General features: G+C 43.9%; 1 protein-coding gene across 1 annotated transcript; it reads right to left on the reverse strand.

The window, feature by feature from the left end:
- Positions 1-3,984: 3,984 nt before the first annotated feature.
- LOC126184655 (cuticle protein 18.6-like) lies at positions 3,985-19,131 on the reverse strand. Its single transcript, XM_049927139.1, has 4 exons — positions 19,093-19,131; positions 14,753-14,867; positions 10,958-11,605; positions 3,985-4,329 (listed from the first exon to the last, which is right to left on the reverse strand). Exons 1-4 carry the CDS (start codon positions 19,102-19,104, stop codon positions 4,115-4,117), a joined length of 990 nt encoding a protein of 329 aa, XP_049783096.1. The 5' UTR covers positions 19,105-19,131; the 3' UTR covers positions 3,985-4,114.
- Between the last annotated feature and the right edge of the window lie 4,639 nt (positions 19,132-23,770).

Here is a 23,770-nt window from a genome sequence, read left to right on the forward strand (position 1 = left end):
GGCGTACTATCCACAAGTTCATTAAGGCACTGTTGGACCAGATAGTTCCACTGCACAACGCCGTAGATCCCTCAGAGTGGTTGGTGGGTCATGCCGTCCATAAACAGCCCTTTTCAATCTATCCCATTCATGTTCGGTAGGGTTCATGTCTGGAGAACATGCTGGCCACTCTAGTCGAGCGATGTTGTTATCCTGAAGGAAGTCATTCAAAGATGTGCACTAGGGGGGGGGGGGGGGCGAATTGTCGTCCACGAAGACGAATGCCTCGCCAGTATGCTGCCGGTGTGGTTGCAGTATCGCTCGGAGGATGGCATTCACGTATCGTACAGCCGTTACGGCGCCTTCCTTGACCACCAGCGGCGTACGTCGGCCCCACATAACGTCACAACAAAACAACAGGGAATCTCTATCTTGCTGCACTCTCCGGACGGTGTGTCTAAGGCGTTCAGCCTGACCGAGTTGCCTCCAAACACGTCTCCCACGATTGTGTGGTTGAAGGCATTTGCGACACTTATCGGTGAAGAGAACGTGATCCTAATCCTGAGCGGTCCATTCGGCATGTTGTTGGGTCCACCTGTACTGCGGTGCATGGTTCCAAAGATGGACCTCGCCATGGACGTCGGGAGTGAAGTTGTGCATCATGCAGCCTATTGCGCACAGTTTGAGTTGTGACATGACGTCCTGTGTCTACTCGAAAAGCATTATTCAACATGGTGGCGTTGCTGTTAGGTTTCCGTAGGTAGCGGGTATCAACTGCATTCGTAGCCCTTGGGCGGCCTAAGCGAGGCATGTAATCGACAGTTCCTGTCTGTCTGTATCTCCTCCATGTCCGAACAACATCACTTTGGTTCATTCCGACACGCCTTGACACTTCCCTTGTAGAGAGCTCGTCCTGGCACAAACTAACAATACGGTCGCGATCGAACCGCGTTATTTATTTACCGTCTAGGCATCGTTGACCTACAGACAACACAAGCCGTGTACCTCCTTCCTGGTCGAATGAGTGGAACTGATTGGCTGTCGAACCCCCACCCCCGTCTTCTAGGTGTTGCTCGTGCATGGTTGTTTACATCTTTGGACCTCTCTGAATAGTCGAAGGGACTGTGTCTATGTCTATGATAAAATATCCACAGTCAACGTCTATCTTCAGGAATATTGGGAACCGTGGTGATGCAAAACTCTTTTTTGATGTGTGTGTATTAAATGTAACAGTCCTCGATTAACTATGACATTACGTAGAAGCAATGTGGAAACTCTCTCTAAAGACGACATCCATCTATGTAAACGGTTGTAACACTCCATTGTATTTAAAGGAAAAGATAGTGAAGATGTTGTCCATGACAATATGTTTATATGTGCACGACGCTATAACAACCACTAGTGTATAATCTGTGTAAGACAAGTTCATTCTTATCGGACCATAGCCTCTGAGAGTTCCGTTTCCATTGTCCACAAGAGTATAGTACTCCACTGCGATGTACCCTTCAAGTTCAAAATGTTTCGAGATTGGATTAATAAAAAATAGAGAAAAATTAAAATAAATTTGAAGCCATTTTCACTATTTTGACCGTGACTGTCTCAAGATATATGTAAAGCTTTTTACCTACCACTACCTGTCACAAGATTTGTGAACTAACGTATTATTTATTTATTGTGCGACATGTTTCGAGGGAATACCTCATCATCAGGCTATGGAAATACAAAAACATTTTGGCAATAAGATCACACAGATGTTAAACAATCTTTTCATAAATGCTGTGGATTTCCTCTGGAAGAAGAGAAAACCTAGTAAGAGAAGATGTCACTTTGTATGCTGGACTGATGTTTGCATGAAAATGTTTTGTAACAGTCACTCACTTTGTTCTTAAGGGCCGGCCGGAGTGGCCGAACGGTTCTAGGCGCTACAGTCTGGAACCGCACGACTGCTTACGGTCGCAGGTTCGAATCCTGACTCGGGCATGGATGTGTGATGTCCTTAGGTTAGTTAGGTTTAAGTAGTTCTAAGTTCTAGGGGACTGCTGACCTCAGAATTTAAGTCCCATAGTGCTCAGAGCCATTTGAACCATTTTTTTGTTCTTAAGGAGTGGCATTCTCGTTGTGATGAGCTGAGGTGTTTCCGTTTCTGTGGCTCTCTTGGCTTTCTTGATCGATGTTCACAAATTTACACAAACGTAGCAGTAACATGGAAACATGATCACAAAAACAAATCTGTAGTGCAGTGGACAAGGTGGCGGTCAAAATACAGCTGGTTTCGATTTGACTATCGATCTGTCGATCTATGTTGTGTCGAGATGTTTACAAGTCTTCTGAACGTCTTGTTATCGTATTACAGATGTAGATTGACGAAATAGATTACAAATTGAGCACCTGTTACAAATTTATTGTGCAAATGATGATATAGCGAAACATGTAGATGAAACAAGACACAGTGCTACAATACACAACGATCTCAAAGTACAATACTACACAAATTAGAAAAGTGCTGGAAATGGATATCTGGGAAGGAATGGAAATATTCATCCATGGCCAAATGGCGAATAACGAAATCCCGAATGAATTGACAGATTTCAAAAATTCACACTTCTTTTCCAATTTCACTATAGTGCTCTTAGAATAAAAGATATATAACATCACAGTCGTTTGACTCTAGACCCAACAATAGCTCAGATATAGGTAAAATAAATAGTTCTTATATCATAATTTGTACAATAATATAGTAACAGGTACTCAATTTGCAATCTATTTCGTCATCCTACATCTGTAATACGATAACAAGACGTGCAGAAGACATGTAAACATCTGACACCACGTAGATCGACAAATCGATAGTCAAATCGAAACCAGATGTATTTTGACCGCTGCCTTGTTCACTGCACTACAGATTTGTTTTTGTGATTGTGTTTCCAAGTTACTGATACGTTAGTAAAAATTTGTGAACAGTGATAAAGAACGCCAAGAGTGCCACAGAAATGGAAACACATCAGCTCATCACAATGAGACTGCCATTCCTTTAGAAGAAAGTGAGTGATTGTTACAAAACATTTTCGTGTGCAAACATCAGTCAAGCATACAAAGTGACATCGCCTCTTACTAGGTTTTCTCTTCTTCCACAAGATGACCACAGCATTTATGAAAACACTGTTTAACATCTGTATGATCTTACTGTGAAATTGTTTTGTAGTGCCATAGCCTGATGATGAGGTATTCCCTCGAAACAGGTCGCACAATAAATAAATAATAGCTTAGTTAACAAATTTTGTGACTGGTAACGGTAGTTAAAAACCTTTACATAAAGTTAAACTGGTTTCACTGTTTCATGTGTTTTACGTAGTCTCCCCCAGGAAGCACAGGGCGTTCAGATGACCGTGAGGATATGTCAGAAAAGTCCTCCTGAGGGATGTTGTTCGACTCGTGCGTGAAATTGAGTGGAATGACAGTTATTTCGTCAAGCTTTGACCCTTCATGCGAATTTCTATATTTTGTCTTTTTGAGGTACGTTCGTACTGGAAACACTGATTCTCATCATGTACTATGATTTATTCCAGAGAATAAATGTCCGCCTATTACATTTTAATCAAGTCACGACAAACATCCACGCGTCGATTTTTCTTTGTACATACTTTTCTCTCCGTCAAAACATTCTGGACTTTATTTAGTGACGTTCAGTTCGTTGCCCCATTCCAATCTGCGTCGCAAAAAACGTCGACACACTACAGTCACACATCCACTACTTGCCACTGCCTGTTCACAACTAACTAGTTGAATGCACGTCGATTGTTTACGGTTGTTAGTTCAAGCTGCCACCGTTGTTAATGCACTGACGTCACTTGTACGCCAGGTGAATCTCGAAACTTTTTGTACAGTCGGTGTATACAGTATAAAGTAGATAATGGAGAAACTGCATTTTGACAAGCATGGGATGTGAATGAAAATGTAGGAAGGTGGTTTCAGACAGTCTCATAACGAGAATAAAAGCGTAGTGGATAACCGAAATAAGACGTCTTTATTTCGATGTGCCCTTGTCTAGCAGATAACGCTTGTACATAGCAGTTAATATAAGTTATTTACAAGGTGTGCGGTGCAGTCCAGAGGCGAGACGGTGTCGGCGAAGTGTTCAGTAGTGGACCTTGGAGTGCGGCGTCAGCAGCGAGGAGTGCGCCGTCTTGAGAGGCGCGCCGTACACTGGCGCGGGTGCGGCGACGCCGGGGGCGACGTAGCCGGGGGCGACGTAGCCGGGGGCGGCGAGGCCGGCGGCGACGGCGGGGGCCAGCGCTCCGGGCGCCACGACGCCGGGGGCGTAGCGCGACAGAGCGCCCGGCACCACGCGTCCTGCAAAGCGGAACAGACGCCGGCTGTAGTGTGTGTGTGTCTGTGTGTGCGCTGAGGGGACGCCGAGTGTGTGCTGGATACAGCTGCATCCACAAGCTTGGTCCGATCAGTGCGAAAAAAGGTGGTGGCACAGTGGTAAATCAGAGGGATGACAGGTGGTGGCACAGTGGTAAAAATTGTGAGTACAGTTCAACATTCCCTTAAGGATAAGCTCATTAGAGACGATTTGGAAAATATTGGGAAAGAAATTTGTTGTATCTTTCTTAAAGGTACAATCCAAGCATTTGCGTTAACTGGCTCAGGAAAATGATGGGAAATCTAAGTCTTAATGGATGGACTGGATTTTGAAATGCCTTCCTCCTCAATACGTATTGTCCTGTATCTCCTCTACGGTTTGGAAACGACGTCCTTTCAAAGTATTTTCCAGTCTGGGAAACAGGAAAAAGTCTACTGCTGCTGGTCCGGAGGATACGGGAATGGCGCACAACGGCAATGTGGTGTTTTGCTAGATAGCTGCAGACAAGGAGTGACGCGTGAACTAGAGCATTGTCATGATGCTACATCCAACTCAGGTTTTCCCACAATTCAGGCCTCTCCAGCGCACAGCATCCCTTATGCGCACTAGGATTCGCTGGTAGACTTCCTTGTTTCTCATCTGACCACGTGGCACAAATTCGTGATGGATAAACCCTTTGTTCTGAAAAAACGCAACCAACATCATCTTGATCTACGACCGACACATGCGTGGTTTTTTTGGACGAGGTGACCCTCTGCCCACCCGCTGTGACGACTGCATCTCCGTTATCCGTACCCCACGTCTCATCGCCTGGTATCAAAGGTTTTCATTGTCATTAACAGCTGCAAGCAGTTCCTCTCACATTTCAACACGGGTCTGTTTCTGATCTTCAGCCAGCAAACGCGATATGAATTTGACACTGGCACGACGCGCCTCAAGTTTTTCACTCAAAATTTGATGACATGATCCTATGACGATCCCCACTATCTCAGCAACTTCCCGAACAGTTAAACGACGATTTCTGCGAATCACAGAACGAACGCTATCCACAAGGACAAAAAATGTTCAAATGTGTGTGAAATCTTATGGGACTTAACTGCTAAGGTCATCAGTCCCTAAGCTTACACACTACTTAACCTACATTATCCTAAGGACAAACACACACACCCATGCCAGAGGGAGGACTCGAACCTCCACCGGTACCAGTCGCACAGTCCAAGACTGCAGCGCCCTAGACCGCTCGGCTAATCCCGCGCGGCCCACAAGGACATCATCTGTTGATGTGGAAAGATGTCCACACTTGGAATCGTCACAGACCGACATTCTGCCTTGCTGAAAACGTTTAAACCATTCATATCATTGCGTGCGACTCATACAGTCCTCCCCGTATGCTTGACTAAGCATTTGAAATGTCTGTGTGAAAGCTATGTCAAGTTTGTAGCAGAATTTCACGCACACACCTTTATTGCACTAATCCGACGAGCAGGCTACACACATGCTTACTTCAGCGGCTGTGGTTCGCTTGCTGATTTCAGAGGCAAATGGTAGTTTGTTGTCTAAACCTGCCGCTAGTTGCACTCAGTAGCCGCAGAGCGATCGCTCTGCTGGTTGGCGCGCTATTTCATAAGTTCGGTTTCTTTTTGAACACACCTCGCATGTGCAATCTCACCACTGCGTCATCTCGTTCGATGACATAGAAGCAGTTAAGGTGAGTTTATCCTATGATTGTAGGAAGACGTGGTATTTCCATATGATCTCCTGATGAGGTTAAGACGATCGCAAATTCGTGTGATCCGTCTGTATAGTGCTACAGAAAAGCACTGAACACGTAACACAGTAATTAAAACCCTGTATCCAAAATGATTTCTCGTGTATGCCGGATGATATTCTGTTCTTTGCGAAGCTTGCACGTGCCTAAAATCACCTTCCTGTAGAAGTTTGTAAGGGTAGTTGTCCGTCAGTTTAGTATACTTGTGTTTTGTCTAGGTATGAATTAAAATCTTAAACCTCACGTAAAAAGCTACCATTGTCGTTACATTAGGACTGTCACTGTTCTACGAATTCAGTAAGTTTCTTTTTGTGTTGGTGCCTCAAATCGTGAAAACAGAAGTCCCCTGGAGAGGTCAAGGCTCGTTCGAATTAGTCATATCTGCGTTTGCTCCAACGTCCTGAAATGTAATAACCGTGTATAGAAATCTCTTTTATGTAGAAATAGGGAACCGTGAGTGGATGGCTACGACCACACATAAAACTATCTCAACTCGTCATCCACACAGATTAACCAATAATATCTATTTATCGTAAGCCCTCTTCGTAAACCTGAATATTTGGTCGGAGGTTCCATGTAACTAACGGATTCGACTGTTACAGCGTTCGAAGAATATCAAATGAGACCCTCGTCGAAAATTACGATAGTTCGAGTGTGAATCAGTTGCCATGACTAACGTAATACTAATTTCGATGGCAATGACAACGATACAATTTTACGCTCATGTGGAAGAATGACTGTATTATTTTTAATTTAAAGCTAAGACGTAAATAATGTATCAATATTGATGATTAAATGTCTTCGTACAAGATCAGGTAATGCAGTTACACACTATCATTCGTAAGATGAGCGTACCTAGTACACACCCACACTTTAATCGCAAATTGCTCACAATAATTTTCCACAGGAAAAAATGCTTCAATTAAGATGATGAATTTTGAGCTTTCCTATGTACGTATTATCCCAACAACCATAAACTGCTCCACGCAGCTGATTTCCGTAACGAAGATAAACAGTTTGAGTAACCTTTCTGTAGCACCTGACCCCAAATGACTGGTTCTCGTTGCCAGTGGTAATTGTAGCGGCGCTCGGAAAGCACGCATCTGGATTTATAATTGCCACTGGGCGATGTGGCGTTATGAGTAACAGGGGCAGGGCGGTACGTTTCGCCAGATGCCTGCTTGCTCCCGCCTAAAGAGCCCACCGAGAGCGGCAAAGCGTTCGGAGCATGCTGCACGCTATACAGCAGGCGGCCTTGGCATTTGCAGAGCTGACGAGGAAGACCACATGCTGGCTTCGGAGGGCGGGGTGCCGCGCCACACCTATCCGCCTGTGCTTTCGACAAGGGTGAGCAGAAGTGCACACCGCACACACGTTTGCCTACTACCTCGTGTATAACTTCTAAAACAGCGACAAGGTGCATCTACACATACACCTTACGGTGTGTGATGGAGGATACCTATGGTATCATCATTTCACCCTTCCGTGTTCCATTCGCGAATGGTGCTTAGGATCGGTCGATAAGCCTCTGAATGACCTCAATTTCTTCTGATTTCCTCGTCAAGGTCACTTCGCGAGACTTACGTGGGAGAAGCAATGTGTTGTAAAATTCTTCTTTCAATGTACAGTCTCCCTCTCGGTGATATATAGCACCTCCCTTATTTCGATTGCCGCTGGAAGTTGCTGAGCATCTCCGTAATATTCTTGCACTTATTAAAAGATCCCGTAACGAAACGCGCAGCTCCTTGATGGATCTTCTCTGTCTCTTTTATAATCAAATCTGTTAAGGTTCGCAGACTGGTGAACAGTATTCAAGACTCGGTCTAAAAGGTGTTTTGTAAGCCACTTCTCACATTTCTCCAACTTTTTTCCAATTAAGTTTAGCTCGGCATCTGCTTTTGCTGTAATTAGTTTTACGTAGCCATTCCACTTTAGGTCCCTCATGATGTTTACACCAGAGGATTCTCACGGCAGCTACTGTTTACAGTGACTTACAGCATAGCTTAAACGAACAGCGGTGGATCTCTACTCCCTTTTAAGCTCGATATCTTACTTTAAATTACGTTTGAGTCAACAGCCAGCACCTGTACCAATAATCGAATTTTCGCAGGTCTTGCTCCTTTTCCGTACACACTTCTGGCGTTGCAACCTTCCTATAGACAGCACTGTTGTCTGCGAATGGCCTCTTAGAGCTTCCGAAGTTATACGCTAGATCACTTGTATGAATTGTAACACTCACTTAATCTATTCCCAAAAATTTCGGTCCATCGTTTACTAGGAGGTCTGAGGTATTGCCCTCAGAATTCGATCCGCTATCTATTCAAGGTAATTGATCAAATGCGAGATGCAGAAGCATCCAATGAGAATCCATGTGCCTCACACCAGTTTTAATAGAGTGAATAAACACGTGACCTGTTGCAAAATCAGTCCTATATCTCACGTTGTCAAATTCCTGCCTGAAATAATACACAGATAAATGGATATAAAATTTGAAGACATACTGCGTGAGGACGACTGGATTCAGAAGTGCAGATCAGCCATTCTGAGTGAATATTTACTAACAGACGGAAGAGTGAAGGGAAATCAAGATGCAAAAACAGAACTTGTGGACCCAGAGGTAGCCTTGGCAACGTAAAGTATGATGACATACAATATGCTAGAAATACTGAGGAATTGGGGAAAGTAATACAGTACTGAACGATTAATACGATGTCCAAGTTAGTGAAGTAAAGAAATAAAAGTTCCCGTTGATTAGGTAATGAAAGGACGTTGCATACCGTTGCTATTGCTCTCATACAGGATAAAGGTATGTGTGCAACGAACAGGAACGACAACGTTCTGATATATCCGAAAACAATCATGAAGTGAAAGAGCTGCTTTTTCAGCAGGTAATAAGGTTTAAAGATAAACGAAACAGTTGTGAAACTGAGGGAGTTTAGTTGCAAAGAAAATAGCACACTGTTACAGTTAAAGAAGGTATAGTAAGAGAAAAAGTGTAATAATTATTACACAAGATGCACATGAGAAAAGAAACATCAGAAATATATTAATGTACTAGGGAAAAATCATGCAGAAGCAGCTGTATTGGCGTACAGGACATTGAACAGAGGAAGGCGCTTGTAAAAGAATACCTCAGGAACACAGTATTGTATGTAAGTGAATCGGAATCATAGGAAAACCGGTAAGAAGTAAGTTACAACATTTCAATGTGACGCTATATCAAAAGTAGAAAATCTGTGGAGCAAACCCTTGACAGGGCTATTGCCCCGCTGCAGGTAGGGTACAGCCTTTCTCGCAGCAGCGTTAGGAGGGAGAGGATAGTGGTCGGGCCCTTTGCCAGTCACCTTTTACCCCTAGGAAAGACCCCCATTACTCAATTGACAGCAAGCAGAGTTAAGCTGGGGGCGCCGTGGAGGCACTGAAACGAAGAAAACTCTCCACCCGTATCTGGTACTGAACCTGGGGCCTCCAGATGTGGAGTCTAGTGCGTACCTGCTAGACCACCATAGACACAATGCAGTGTTATGTTCCTGAAAATTACGTAGAAGGATTTGATATAACATGAAAATGGTGGAATTTATGATGGTAACTATAAGACGGAGCAGGTTAGTGAGGAATATGGAGAAGCATACGAGAATGGTTAATTTCTGACCCGTATCAACGGTATTGACAGAATTTTATAGAGAAAAGCTCGTGAAATGTATTATGTGATAGAGATTAAAAGAGACAGAGAAACAGAGAGAGAGAGAGAGAGAGAGAGAGAGAGATTAAGGGAATTTACTTTGCTTGAGCTTAAAATTTTGAAGCATTTCTCTGTCGATTATTTTCTTAAATCTCGATTTTGTAAAGTCGAACAAGTATTTCAAACAATTGAAAACATGGATTACGTCGCCAGTGGTCTAATACAATTAATTTGAAGTACGTCCAGTTCGGCAATTTGTGTGGAGAATGTACTTGTCTAAAAATATGAAGCTGCCATATTAATTTTCAAAAGGTACACACTTGTAAATATAATTTATTTTATTATTTGGAGAGCTTATGCCTTCGTGCCAACAGCAAAAACAGAGAGAAACCTTTTTACTGCCTTGCCGAACGAATCCACTTGTGTTTGTTCTCTGGTGAAAGGTTTTCTCCATCACCGGTAATCTTCAGATCCAATAAGTAGCATGACATATCATACTGTGCACACATAAGTCATCTGTTCTAATAATAGATTAACTATATCAGGACATGAGTGCAAGTATCGGGGCATTCAACTTATTGGATATGAGGATTACCAGTTACTTTCGAAAGCAGTCAGTAGCTAACAGGTAAAGATTGGGTCAGACACTTGTTTAAAACTTTTACCAATGGTGTACTCCATTTTTCTAGGACTCTAAGGATTGTCAAGCAAACTGGAAGTTATGTAAAGAAGGGGTCACACTGTTGAAATGACGGAACCAACGAAACACGTATTCCACGAAATTTCCAGATTTCAGCCGGATGACGTCGACACCTTGCCACGTTATTTTGGCTGGCAACCATTCAGACATCTTCAGGTGAATTGTTTTTTACAATGGAGATTGCTGGTGCATGTCCCTAACTTCATACCAAAAATTGGCCCGACGACGCTTACGCATCCAGTACATGAGCGTCCTCTGTTGCATATTGAAACATATGCGCCTGTGTCTCCGCGCCAATTTTCGGTGTAGAGACGTGCAATAGCAGTTTCCAGCGCACAACAGTCCCCTGGAGATAGTTGAATGGTTGTCAGTCGAAACATCGAGGCAACGCTATCCGGCTGAAATCTTCGTGGAATACTCATTACGCCGAGGAAAGTTGGAGCATTTTAACGTAACACTTGCCTGCGAGGGCGGCTACGGCATTGGGAGCGACGGCAGCTCCGAGAGGTGCAGGACCGGTGGGGACTCCGTCCTTAGTGACGACGGCGTTGAATCCGGCGCCGGGGGCGGCAGTGTACTGCACGGTGCGGACACTGCCGTCGGGCTCGACCAGGCTGTAGCTGCCCTCCACCACGTCGCCGCTGCGGCTCTCCTGCTGCTGCTTGGCGTCGCCGGTCAGGGCGTCGCTGACGCTGTAGCTGAAGCTGTACTGCGGGTTGGGGTCGTAGTAGGCGTCGACGGCTTCGGCAGCGGGCAGACCCAGGCGGCCCAGGCCGGCGTAGCGGGCGGCGGCCAGGCCGGCGTAGCCGGGGGCGTAGGCGGCGGCGGCGGGCAAGCCGGCGGCGGCGGCCGGGAGGCCGGCGGCGGCCAGTCTGGCGGCGGCGGCAGCGGCGGCGGCTCTGGCGGCAGGAGACAGCGCAGCGGCCGCGGCGGGCGCCAGCGCACCCGCGTAGCCGGGGGCGTAGGCGGCGGCGGGCAGACCAGCGGCGGCCGCGGCGGGGAGGCCGGCGGCGGCCAGTCTGGCTGCGGCGGCGGCTGCGGCAGCTCTGGCGGCGGGCGACAGCGCTGCGGCCGCGGCCGGCGTCAGGGCGCCCGCGTACCCGGGCAGACCTGCGAGCAGCCGAGGTCAGTTAGCAAAGGTACTGCTCGCGTCTCCGGTAATCTGTGCTGGCCTGCGACGTTCGCGCATCTCAAAGATCTCTGGGTCCCTAAATCACTCTTCCTCGAACTGTCAAACGGCGTGCTGTACGGAGTAGGGCGATATAGAAAATAACCAAAAGCTGTCCTCAGGGGTTAATATGTGGACCTGCATTCCGAATTCCCTTTCACACTTGTACCCAGCAGATAAAGTAATACAGAAGGCGTATCGCAATCCTCAGATCGTTCAGTGTAGGGACAAGCTACAGCTCTCTAAGCTAATTAAAAATCGAGTTATATGACACTGAAGCTATAAGTAACTTTTGGGACGGACTTATAAAGTCACAGTGATAAAAAGAGACAGAGAAATCAACAAAGAGCGAGAGAGAAAGACAGAGAGAGAGAGAGAGGGAGAGACAGAGAGAGAGAGAGAAAGCAAAGGAAATTATGTATCTCTCAAATGTTTCAAATGGCTCTGAGCACTATGGGACTTAACATCTGAGGTCATCAGTCCCCTAGAACTTAGAACTACTTAAACCTAACTAACATACAGACATCATACAAATCCATGCCCGAGGCAGGAGTCGAATCTGCGACCGTAGCAGTCGCGCGGTTCCGGACTGAAGCGCCTAGAACCGCTCGGCCACCGCGGCCGGCTTACGTAGCTCTAAATTATAATTTTGACGCTTTGCTCTTGCGACTCCTAGTTCATTTTTTTTTTAAATCTTCAATTACAAAGGCTGGGGAAGGTGGTGTCTTTCTGCTGTGTGCCAGGACACGTGGGTATTAAGGGGAACGAAACGGCTGATATAGCAGCCAAGAGGGCCTGTCGCAGATCCCAGTTCGTTTAGTGTGGCATTTCTTTGCATGGTATCAGCTCGATGTTGAGGTGCAGAGCCATGCATCAATAGGAAGAAAAGTGGGTGGGAGTGAGAGAAAATATACTGCGTCCGGTGAAATCTGCAACTCGGCCATGACGTACCTCTTTCCACGCAGACGGGATGAGGTCGTTCTCACACGTCTTCACATAGGACACAGGCATTTCATGCACAGCTTCTTGCTCCAGTGAAAGTATTCGCCAATGTGTGGTGCTTGTGGCATACAGATCACTGTACATCACGTTCTAGTACACAGTGTTTTGTATTCACATAAGAGGACAGCAGAGCATCTGCGGTCCTATTTATCATCTATTTTATGTGACAATGACACTAATGTTGTACGTATTTTAAGTTTCTGTAGAAGTCTGACGTGTTCCCTAAAATTTTAGGGTCTCGTTTTCATTATGTTATCAGGGTGGCTAGTTCATCTGTATATTTTGTAACTGATCAGGCAGTCACATATCCCTGTGAATCTGTTGTACTTTCCCTCTTGTCTTCTTTGCGTTTCGACTGACAGTTTTCCAACATAAGACCATTTTAATGCTATCTGACAGGATATGAGCTAGTGTGACTGTGCGGGTGATCATGGATGAGACTGGGAGAGAGTGAGTGAAACTTTATATCAGATTACTTCTTCTTTCTTTTATCGCATTGCCTACTTTTAACTGCATTCGCTTCGACTAATTTTCGCGTGGGCGCCGATAACCTCGTCGTTGAGCGCCTTACGACAAACACCACATACAGCACCGCCTGTATTCAAGGACCTAACCATACTTCTATGGTTGGATTCAGTGGTTGTATTGCATAATGAATGGATCGTATAGAGTAGACAGATCCGTTGCCTATGGTCACGCGGAATCTGTTGACTCCAGAGCAAAGATAGAGGTCAGAGAGTACCGCGGACTTTCGGAGATCAACTAGCGTGTGGACAACAAATGAAATACACCCGCACAAAAACTTTGTATCTTTCACTTAAGGGTAGGTTCGATGTTACAAAGGATCCGATTATTAGGTTGCATGGCTTCTCAGTAAAAGGGATTCCGGTATCCAGGTAGCCAATTTTGAATACCGACTCATAAATAAATTTTTCGGCTCACCTAGCTATAGATTTACAAAAGACCACCATGTATGCACAATAGTACGTGAAAGGAACTAATTTACTAAAATCGGACGAGTTCACGATACATTTGCAACTGTATCACTTTCATCCATTTCAGGGAATAACTCATCTTACTAGCGCTCATGGTCCCGACCCGCAATATTTGTTTAAAATTCAGAAATGTCCCTCAGGAACTTTCTTCAGTTGCTTCGTTGACCAGGTTTATGACTTCTGCGCCACGTTTTCCTATTACGGCTATTTGCATCACTTACGAGTAGTTTTGGAATTCCAGCCCCACCTGCAATCCCCTGCTTTGTGCTGTGGTGGTCACGGAGTTCGCAAATGCGGCAGTCAGTTCTGCAGTGTCTTTGTCAACTGTCATCCACTTACTTTTCTTCACTGTTCCCTTCAATGACTGTCACGATCACTCAGCACACTTTCGTCCGCCTTGTGGATTGGAGGATGAAGGTTTTCCACTTTTCCTGTGTGCAGTGTAAAATGGTTCAAATGGCTCTAAGCACTATGGGACTTAACTTCTGAGGTCGTCAGTCCCCTAGGCTTAGAACTACTTAAATCTAACTAACCTAAGGACATCACACACACCCATGACCGAGGCAGGATTCGAACCTGCGACCTTAGCAGCAGCGAGGTTCCGGACTGAAGTGCCTAGAACCGCTCGGCTACAGCGGCCGGCTGTGTGCGGTGTAGATCTACGGTACAGAGTTTCTTTAACTACGGTTTGGCTACCTTGGTTACGGAAGAACCCACCATACGAGCACTAACAATTAGCCCATGTTCCAAATCAATTAGCTCCGACATAATGCGCTCGTAACTACACAAGACAGGGTCCCAACCACGACTCACTCTTGGGCCGTATTGCGGGACATTGCACAGGTGCCGTTAGTGGCAAATACAACAGCTCAACCTGCAGACTTGGCTGGCGTTTGCATTTACGTTCAAGCATGAATTTCTTGCTGTGTTTCCATGTTTCTGTCCAACCCCTGTACATTAATGACTGAAGCCATGTGAGCACACATATCTATTCGCAATATAAAAACGGGCGTCTTCTCCCAACAATGCAGTATTAAGCAGTATTGTTTTAAGCACTGCCACTGTGTGAGCAGAGAGGGTACGACGACTCACCTGCGAGTCCTGGTGCGCCGTAGCCCCGCAGCGCTGGCGCAGCCGAGTAGGAGACGGCGGGCGCGCCCAGGTAGCCGGCGCTGGCTGCGCCCAGCAACGCGCACAAGAGCACAACCTGCAGGCACACACAAGCGTCACCGTTCACTCTCCAGTCACCAGGCGGGTGATTCCTCGACACGTTCAGGCCGGCGTGTACCACCGGTGGCTGTCTACCTAACCTTCCATCGCACGGGGCTTGCCACCAGTGATTCACGCTCCACTCTAACAATTATGCTACCAGCAGTGCTCTAACGTATAATGTATTGCCTATCTGCAAGCCGCAACTAACAGCTGAACACAATTTGTTACTAATTTAGCATAAAATTATTTTATATGATCTGTAGTTGTTTTAAAGGAATGGACTTGTGCCGCTTTCGAAACAAAAGGCCAATATATTATAATAGTAGCCTAGGACATTTGAATAGAACCGCCACCCCGCGGCGAGAAACAGAAAAAGCGGCACCGCCAGATGAAGGAAAGCATGAATAGCGCACCTCCCCGCAGCGAGAAATATAATTGTTAGTGCCGGCGTGAACGTGTTAAACAAGTCCACGTCCGGTTTCATTGCCCATCGAATACAAGATCATGTTCTGGGAAAAATGTTCAAATGTGTGTGAAATCTTATGGGACTTAACTGCTAAGGTCATCAGTCCCTAAGGACAAACACACACAGAACCCATGCCCGAGGGAGGACTCGAACCTCCGCCGGAACCAGCCGCACAGTCCATGACTGCAGTGCCCTTGACCGCTCGGTTAATACCGCGCGGCCATGTTCTACCACCAGGCTGGGAAGGTGGCGCAATACTTGACACGCAGGACATGTGTTCAGGCCGACGATTGTTTGCATCCCCTTTCGCTATCATTAAAAACAATAGTCTGCGGTCACTGCAGTGACTTCGTGCTCTAGCTTGCCAATTGAACAAATAGTCTGAGGATTCAAAATAGGAATTAGCAAAGAAGAGAAGTAACACAATGAATATCCACCTCTGCAGCGGAATGTGCGCTATTTCCAAACTCCCTGGTAGATCAAAACTCTGTCTAAGACCGAAAAGTGCTCCTGGAGCCTTACGAGAGCGCGTAGTGAATCGGCACAAAATTTTAATCTCCAGGAAGTTATTGAAAATATTTTGAGCCCTACTTGACTTTCTTACATGGAAAAGCAAATGGAGAGAGACAGACATAGTCACTTTAAGAAAGGAAAGAAAAAAATGATTCTCAAACTGTTGGGTCATAATAAAACGAGATAGGTTAGGAAGAAGCCAACGGAATTGCCGCAGGGGTAACACCGGTTCCCGTCAGATCAGCGAAGTTCAGCGCTGTCGGGCTGGGCTAGCACTTGGATGGGTGACCGTCAGGTCTGTCAAGTGCTGTTGGCTAGCGGGGTGTGCTCAACCCTTGTGAGGCAAACTGAGGAGCTACTTCATTGAGAAGTAGCGGCTCCGGTCTCGCAAACTGACATACGACCGGGAGAGCGGTGTGCTGATCACACGCCCCTCCGTATTCCCATCCAGTGACGCCTGTGTGCTGAGGATGACACGGCGGCCAGTCGGTACCGTTGGGCCTTCCAAGGCCTGTTGGGACAGAGTTTAGTTTTTAATTTAGTAGGTTAGGAAGAATTGGCCGGAAACGTAGACAAGTGTAATGAGATGAACCAAGATTCTCCCAAATGCGAGTTGCCTACCGTAATTAGCCTACAATGGTAGAAGTACGAGACTAGTGTAAGCAGGCAAGGGAATTCAGATGTGCTCGTCACCAAACCGACTTCAGTTTGCAGAGGTTTTCTTCGAGGTGAATGCTAGGAAGTTTACTACAATTAACCCACAGTTTTAGATAACACTGAAAATTCTTTGCTGCTAAATGCTAGTTCAATAGAAAAAATGAGGGTGTGCTGAACGAACAAATTTTATTATTTTTTGTGGTACGTCTTCTAAAACATAGCAAATGATTAAGGCAACTTGAGAGAAAGGACAGAGTGGAAATTCATTTAAGGGACTGAGTGTCTTTGTCATTTACGTCTCAGTCAGAGTGCTATGTTACATTATTACTTCTCCTAATGATATTCATGAATTTTAAAGAGGACAATTGCTTAAAATGTTTGCTTATTAACATTTATTTACGTCAAGTACAATGACAGTTGTTTACCAAGCAAAATAAGATGATTTCGTATTAAGAAGGCGTGAGCTGATCTTTCTTCGACTTGCCTATGACATCTAAAGGAAAAACTATGATATTTTTCCTTCGTTTAGTACGTGTAAGAAATTTGCGGAAGAACTAGCATGTTCGTTTTGAAAGAACAGAGAAAGCTGCACTGATAGTAAGTTGCATGTAAAAATGAAAATAGGAGAAAAAGAAACGGTTACTTGACGTTCTCAAGTTGCCGTGTGCTACGTAAATAGCTGCAAAAATTCTGATATTTGAACTCTAGCACTAAAATTTAATTACATTGGTCTATTTATATGCAAAATATTGCTGAAACCCATCAATCTGACTGCTGCAGTCAATACGTAATTTAGATCTCCCACAGACAGTTATCACGTCTCATTTTTGCCAGATTGCAAACGCAAACCAAAGTTCACTTAGCGAAGATCCTCTTAGTATGCTGCAATAAGAAGATAAGTAAGGATATCAACAGCCCACAGTTTGACTTTGCATAATATTACTATTGCCTTCATCTCATCCGAGGACCGGCTCAAAAAGCGAGATATAAGGAGATACTACCGAAAGGAATAGTAGTGGCCGCTGACCAACTGATTATTTTGTAATCCGAAAGTAGTTGCGATTTCTTTGATTCATACACACAAAGCTTTCCATAGAAAAAAAGCAACGTTAAATTTAACAAAAATTAAAAATTAAAAAGTATAGCCTGGTAGTCTCTAGAGGATTAATTAATTTCATTAAGTACGTATTTACACCGGGCATTTAGGATACTCCGACTGAACCCTGTGCGAATGTGAAAGATATTATTTATAAAATACTTATTTGAGCAAACAGATGAAAGAAACATTGAGACAGTAGTCTTTCATCCATTTGTAGCGAAATTACAATCAACGTTCAACAAATATTATCAGTTATATAGAATAGAGAATGGGGAAAGAGAGGGAAGGGTTAGGTGAGAATTCGAAACTTCCAGCCCCACAGAGCGTTGTGGTAATTCAATGGTGAAAATGGAAAATTTGTGCCGGACCGAGACTCAAACCCGGATTTACCGCTTCTTATGAGCGGTTGCCTCAACCGCTTTGCCTTTCAACTTTCCCCACTACAATACCACAATGCTCTGTGCGGTTGGAAGGCACGAATTCCCACTCATCCTTTCCCTTTCTTTCTCCATTCCCTGTTTCATACTAATGTAAGCACCAGCCGCGTCATCAGGCGTGGTGTCTGTTCCGTCAGACGTGTCCGAGAGAACAGACACCACTCAAACAAATTCGAATACATAAATATACTGAGGATTACATCCGAAAATTAAATACATAGTGAGTGAGTAGATTTCCGTGAGGCATTTTAGGACTAATTCCATGTCCCTGGAGTATGTTAACAGCAGCTAGACCCAGAAGTACGTAGAGTTTCTGGAAGTGAAAATCTATGCCCATTGAAACATTCAGCCCTTTATTCACAAAAGCATATAATTTTGCGAGAGCTCTGTGGAGCGCACGATACTCTGGTCGAGGTAGAAATGCGCAAAAGTTTTCCAAAAGTTTCCATGGACACAATTAGTTTGCTATCTCTGAGTAATGATAAGAACAAGATTAGTGAAGTAATATTTTTCAAAATTTAAATTTGTGCTTATTTGCAAATCAACTCCGACCCTGTACCTAGGAATATATATATATATGGTGTGCCATAATATGATCAAACTAAAGTATTAAGAGTTCTATAAGCCGTAAACAGTTTTTCAAAGATACGTTAACTGCTGGGCGCAGATGGAGCATTGTATTTCTGAATAGACGCGATCTGTTTGTACGTTTCTTGAGATGGCTGTATGAAATATCCCGTGATATGGTCTAAAATGTGTAAATCGAGCTCCCTTAGGCATACTGTATTTTAAATGTCCAATGACAAGAGTAGTTTGGCTTATTCTGAATTTTATCCAAAAAATAAAGGAACTCTATCCTAGAAGCAATGTGCCAAATTTCAGTAAAGGTTCACGAAACGTTATTTCGCCCATAGGAAAAGCTACGAAGTAGAAGGTCTCTAGTTCAGGCAATCTAAGCCTGTCAAAGCCCAACAAGGAGATCCAGACCCCAGCGATAACCACGTGGGCTGGCGATGAGGCCAGCCAGCCAGCAGTGGCAGGCACTCACCTGGAATGCCATGGCGTGTATCTGCTGTGATGGGTGGAGCGGTGCGACTGATGCCGACTGCCCGTCGGCGCCTGCTTATATACTCCAGATGCGCCGGCCCCCACCCGACGCCTCGCCGTCTGTTCTTCACGGAGCGATCTTTAAAATACATCCTTGCCTTGTAAAGCAAGTGCTGTGACGCAACCACGGAGGCTAATATCTAGGTCGTGGCATCTGCCACACCTCTAAATCTCGACGAACCGATGGATAATTGGCTCCACTTTTTTCCCGTTCCACGTAATTGTGCCGATGTGAACAATGAAAATCGTTCTACTATCGGGTGCGGATTTTTAACGAAATATTGGTTTCGCTGCTTTATTCCGGGACATGGGACAGGAGGAAGTTTGTAGATATGGGTCAAAAACTCAAAGGCGGTGATGCAACGTAGTATGCTTGATGAGCTGCAATTAGAAAGATGCACCAACTGCTGCAGGGTTGAATCCAGCGTACGTTACCTGAAGGGAAAGCAACACGTTACAGAGTTCGTGTCTGCCCACTTAATCAATGCTGAGCCGCAACACGAGTTAGCAGGTTAGCCATTTGTAATTGTCTTATAATGAACTAAAATTTGTCGCAGCGAATAGAGGACGTACTTTTTCACATAACACAGATCGTCACTGAATAACAAAGCAAGCAAAAGTTCACGTGAATTAATGAACACAAGGAAAAAATAGAAAACTATAAGCACAGTTATTGGCATTCGCCGAGTTCCAAGACAAAGTTCTCTCATTTTGCGACTTCTAGAGCATTTTTAATTCATTCCCGTCACAGCTACTACAAATGAACTAGAATCTATCGCAACGAATTAGTGATTTTTTTTTCTTCACAAGAAAGAACAGTGTAATCTATCGTCTCTGAATAACAAAGCAAATAAGAGTTTACGTATACTGAACAAAAGGAAACAATAAGAAAACTATAAGCGTGATGCTTGGCATACATCGAATTGTATGACACAGTTCTCCTCGCATTTTGTGGCTTTAGTACACGTTTCAATCGTTCCCGTCACAGTTATTACAGATGCTACTGGCAAATAGCATTATTACGTTTATAAAAAAACTATGTTCTTCTTCTTTTTAATATTACGACTTTCATCGAACACACTGACCTATACCAGCGTCTTGGTCTCGAACTTGCCTCGGATTTTCCTGAAACGTTGTAAAGCAGGTTTTGGAATTTTCAGAACTTTTTTTGTTTGAGTTTGCAGGTTTCGTGTTACTGACAGCGTACCTAGTTATCCGTAGTATTGCTGATTTTGATGCTCTGGTGAAAATTGTTAGCTATCCGAAGAACTTAATTTTCTTAAGCTCTACCAATCCTTAGATTTAGCATTCAGATCGACTCAACAACAGAGGCATAGTCCTCTTTTAGACTTACATGTGGCTCGCTTTCGTCATTTCCTCTTGCGATCACGTTTCGTTTCACCTGGTAAGTATTATTTTAATGACCACGCTGTTTAGCTCTCGAAAACCTCAAACCACACACACACACACTTCACCATAAACGTAGTAGAGATACTGGAAAGAAGAAGGTGTGTCATATAAATTTGCAAAACCATGCTTTCTGTGATGACGTGGCATGTCTGGAGGTTCAGTTCTCTCAAATTGCCTTTTTTCATCATAGCAACCCTATAAATCAATGGTGGAGTGGAGCTGAGAAATCCGGACCAGGACTGCATGACAATGTTCCTAAAACATACAAGCAAGATATCTAGGGTAGAAGTAGGAAGCATAGAAAAGATTTTCCAAATATTTAGACCGACAGATTTAAGGCCGCCTATTTATATCAACACACAATTTCAAAATTTGCAGGTATGTGTACATCTATTACACAGAAATAAGCTACTTAGGTAGAACACACTGAAAGCAATCCTCAACAAAAGTCTGCCAATCATTATTCAAAAGCGCTCCTGAGCATCCGATGGCAAAGAAATATCCTTACACAAAGTGGCCACAAGTTTGGAGATTTGTCCAGACAAAGATTGCACCTACGCATGTAAGAGCTATGTGGCTATATGTCATCACCGAAACCTAAGCAACTCTTGGTGAGAAATAGAAAATCAAACTAGCCTATTTAGTCTTTTGCGTAGTGTCCAGTGCTGAAGCGAATCTGTATCACATTCACCTACACAAGAAAACGATTAATATTGGGAAATGGGTATCAAAAAAAGCTATTATTAGGTGATACGCCATAAATAAGATAATAGTTGACCAATTTTTGCGATCAGATCTGAAATTTTTCGCTGACGCTAAACACAATGCATCTGCCTGGCTTCTTGGACAGTTGACATTTTTTTCTCGCCATACTCAAGGGCAGTGGTATACAGGAAGTCACCAACTACTTGTCATTGCAACACTGGAGCTTTAAATATCATCTGGGAATCAGAAAGGAACCGTCAGTGCACAATTATCTACGAATGATTCTCGAGACAGATCAAGAAAGGGAAATGACGACAAGGAGTGTGCATTAGTCAGCCCTAAGACGTCTGAGAAAATATTTTTAAGATAAAAAAAGAATAAAAGTGCAGATTGCTTTGAGGCTATGTTGAGACTCTAACAGAGACATATCGTGTTTGGTGTAACTTTGTATTCTTTTATCTTTTTTAAAAAAAATTATTGTTATTATTGTAAGTGTAAGAGAATATAATGATATGTTTGGCATAAGCACAAATATCCACAAACGTTTGTAAAAAACTGTAATTCTTATTTTAGTTCAATAAGAGATTTAGTTTAAAAATGGTTATGAACTATACAGGATTAGAATCAGCGACCTCTATATCAAGCACCTTGGATCGTCGCTATCAATATCCCATCTAAAGAAGCAGCGTATTTTACTTCCTGACTGAAATGTTTATCTCAGCTAATAATTGTAAACCAAAAAATAACTGCAAAATGAATAATAAGCACCGATCAGTTCTGGGCACGAAAGTGAATGCCTGTATTTGGAGACCAGTACTCTGACGTAAAGCAGTACGTAAACAGTGTAATATAAAATAAAATTTTCGTAGAAGGTATTTCTACTACTGATAAGATTTATTAATGGTCTCACAACGGATCAAGAAAGAGCTGTTGACAGCAAAGCAGGGACGGTACGATAACATTAGAAGACTACAGTGTTCTCATACTTCTTTGACACATTACTGTTTTCGAAACAAAATCTGTAGACAAATGAGGCTTCGAAGTTACAACAAAAGTTCTATAGTCAGTCCTGAGCTAAAAGAAGAAAGAACAGTAGTAAATTTAATGCAGGAAAGCGACTTAATGGAATGATACGTAGACGCTCTACAAAGTCTCCCTCTTCTCGCACAGGCTTGCGCGTTTTACTTCCTAAGAAAATGCCAAGCATAGCAGATTATGAAACCTGCAAGAAATTCCGCAGTCAGCAAAGAAATATAGTTTGTCTGCATAAATACACTATAACTATGATTTGTACTATATCTCTGACTTTATCGGAGAACGAAACTAATACACCAATTCACGGTTCCCAGCCAAGAGAAATATTTAATAACGTGTGATGTCTCTATGAGATTGATCAGGAGTCGCTAGAAGGACATGGAAGTGAATGCTACCCAAACAACGCGCTTTTGCTATTATTTCGCCTCGAATGATTTTTGGATCAAGATTCCATTCAAATGTAAAATTGTTTGTTCTATAGTGTTTCACTACGCCTTCTCCATAAGAATACAGTTTACCAGTAAAAATATTAGACATACGCACAAAGAAAAAAATTGCACAGCCTGACTGAAATGTTTATCTGAGCTATAACATGGAGATATTTAGTTTACCTGTCAACATACAACACTAACCAGACAAAGATGGTCTCAAAAGAAGTCATCGTGCCACACAATAATCAGCTATCGTTATACGTAAAAAGCATCTAATGTATATATGTGATATAAAGAAACTACAAGGAACATGCAAGTTATACACTGAGGCGACAAAAGTCGTGGAACAGCGATATACATATATGCATAAGGCGGTAGTATCGCGTGTACAACATATAAAAGGACAATGCATTGGCGGAGCTGTCTTTTGTACACAGGTTATTCATGTGAAAGTGTTTCCAACGTGATTACGGCTGCACGGCGGGAATTAACAGACTTTGTAGGCGGAATGGTAGTTGGAGCTAGACGCACTGGACATTCCATTTTGGAAATCGTTAGGGAATTCAATATTCCGAGATCCACTATGTCAAAGAGTGCACAGAATATGAAACTGCAGGAATTTCCTGTCAACTCGGATATTTGGCGACAGTCTTCACTTAACAACCGAGAGCGTCAGTTTTGCGTAAACTTGTCAGTGCTAAGAGACAAGCAACGCAGTAATCAGTGTGGGACGTGTGTCGAACGCATCTGTAAAGACAGTGCGGCGAAATTTGCCATTACTGGGCTATGGTAGCATTCGACCAACGCGAGTGCCTTTGATAACAGCACGACATCACCTGCAGCGCATCTTCCGGGCTCGTGACAGTATCTGTTGGACTCGAGACGACTCGAAAGCGTGGCATAGTCAGATGAGTCCCAATTTCAGTTGATAAGAATTGATGACAGGGTTCAAGTGTGGCGCAGACCCTACAAGCCACTTATCTACAAGGCACTGTGCAAGATGGCGGTGGCCCCATTATGATGTGGGCTGTGTTTACG

The sequence above is a fragment of the Schistocerca cancellata genome, chromosome 1, assembly GCF_023864275.1.
Source record: "Schistocerca cancellata isolate TAMUIC-IGC-003103 chromosome 1, iqSchCanc2.1, whole genome shotgun sequence".
Lineage (NCBI taxonomy): Eukaryota > Metazoa > Arthropoda > Insecta > Orthoptera > Acrididae > Schistocerca > Schistocerca cancellata.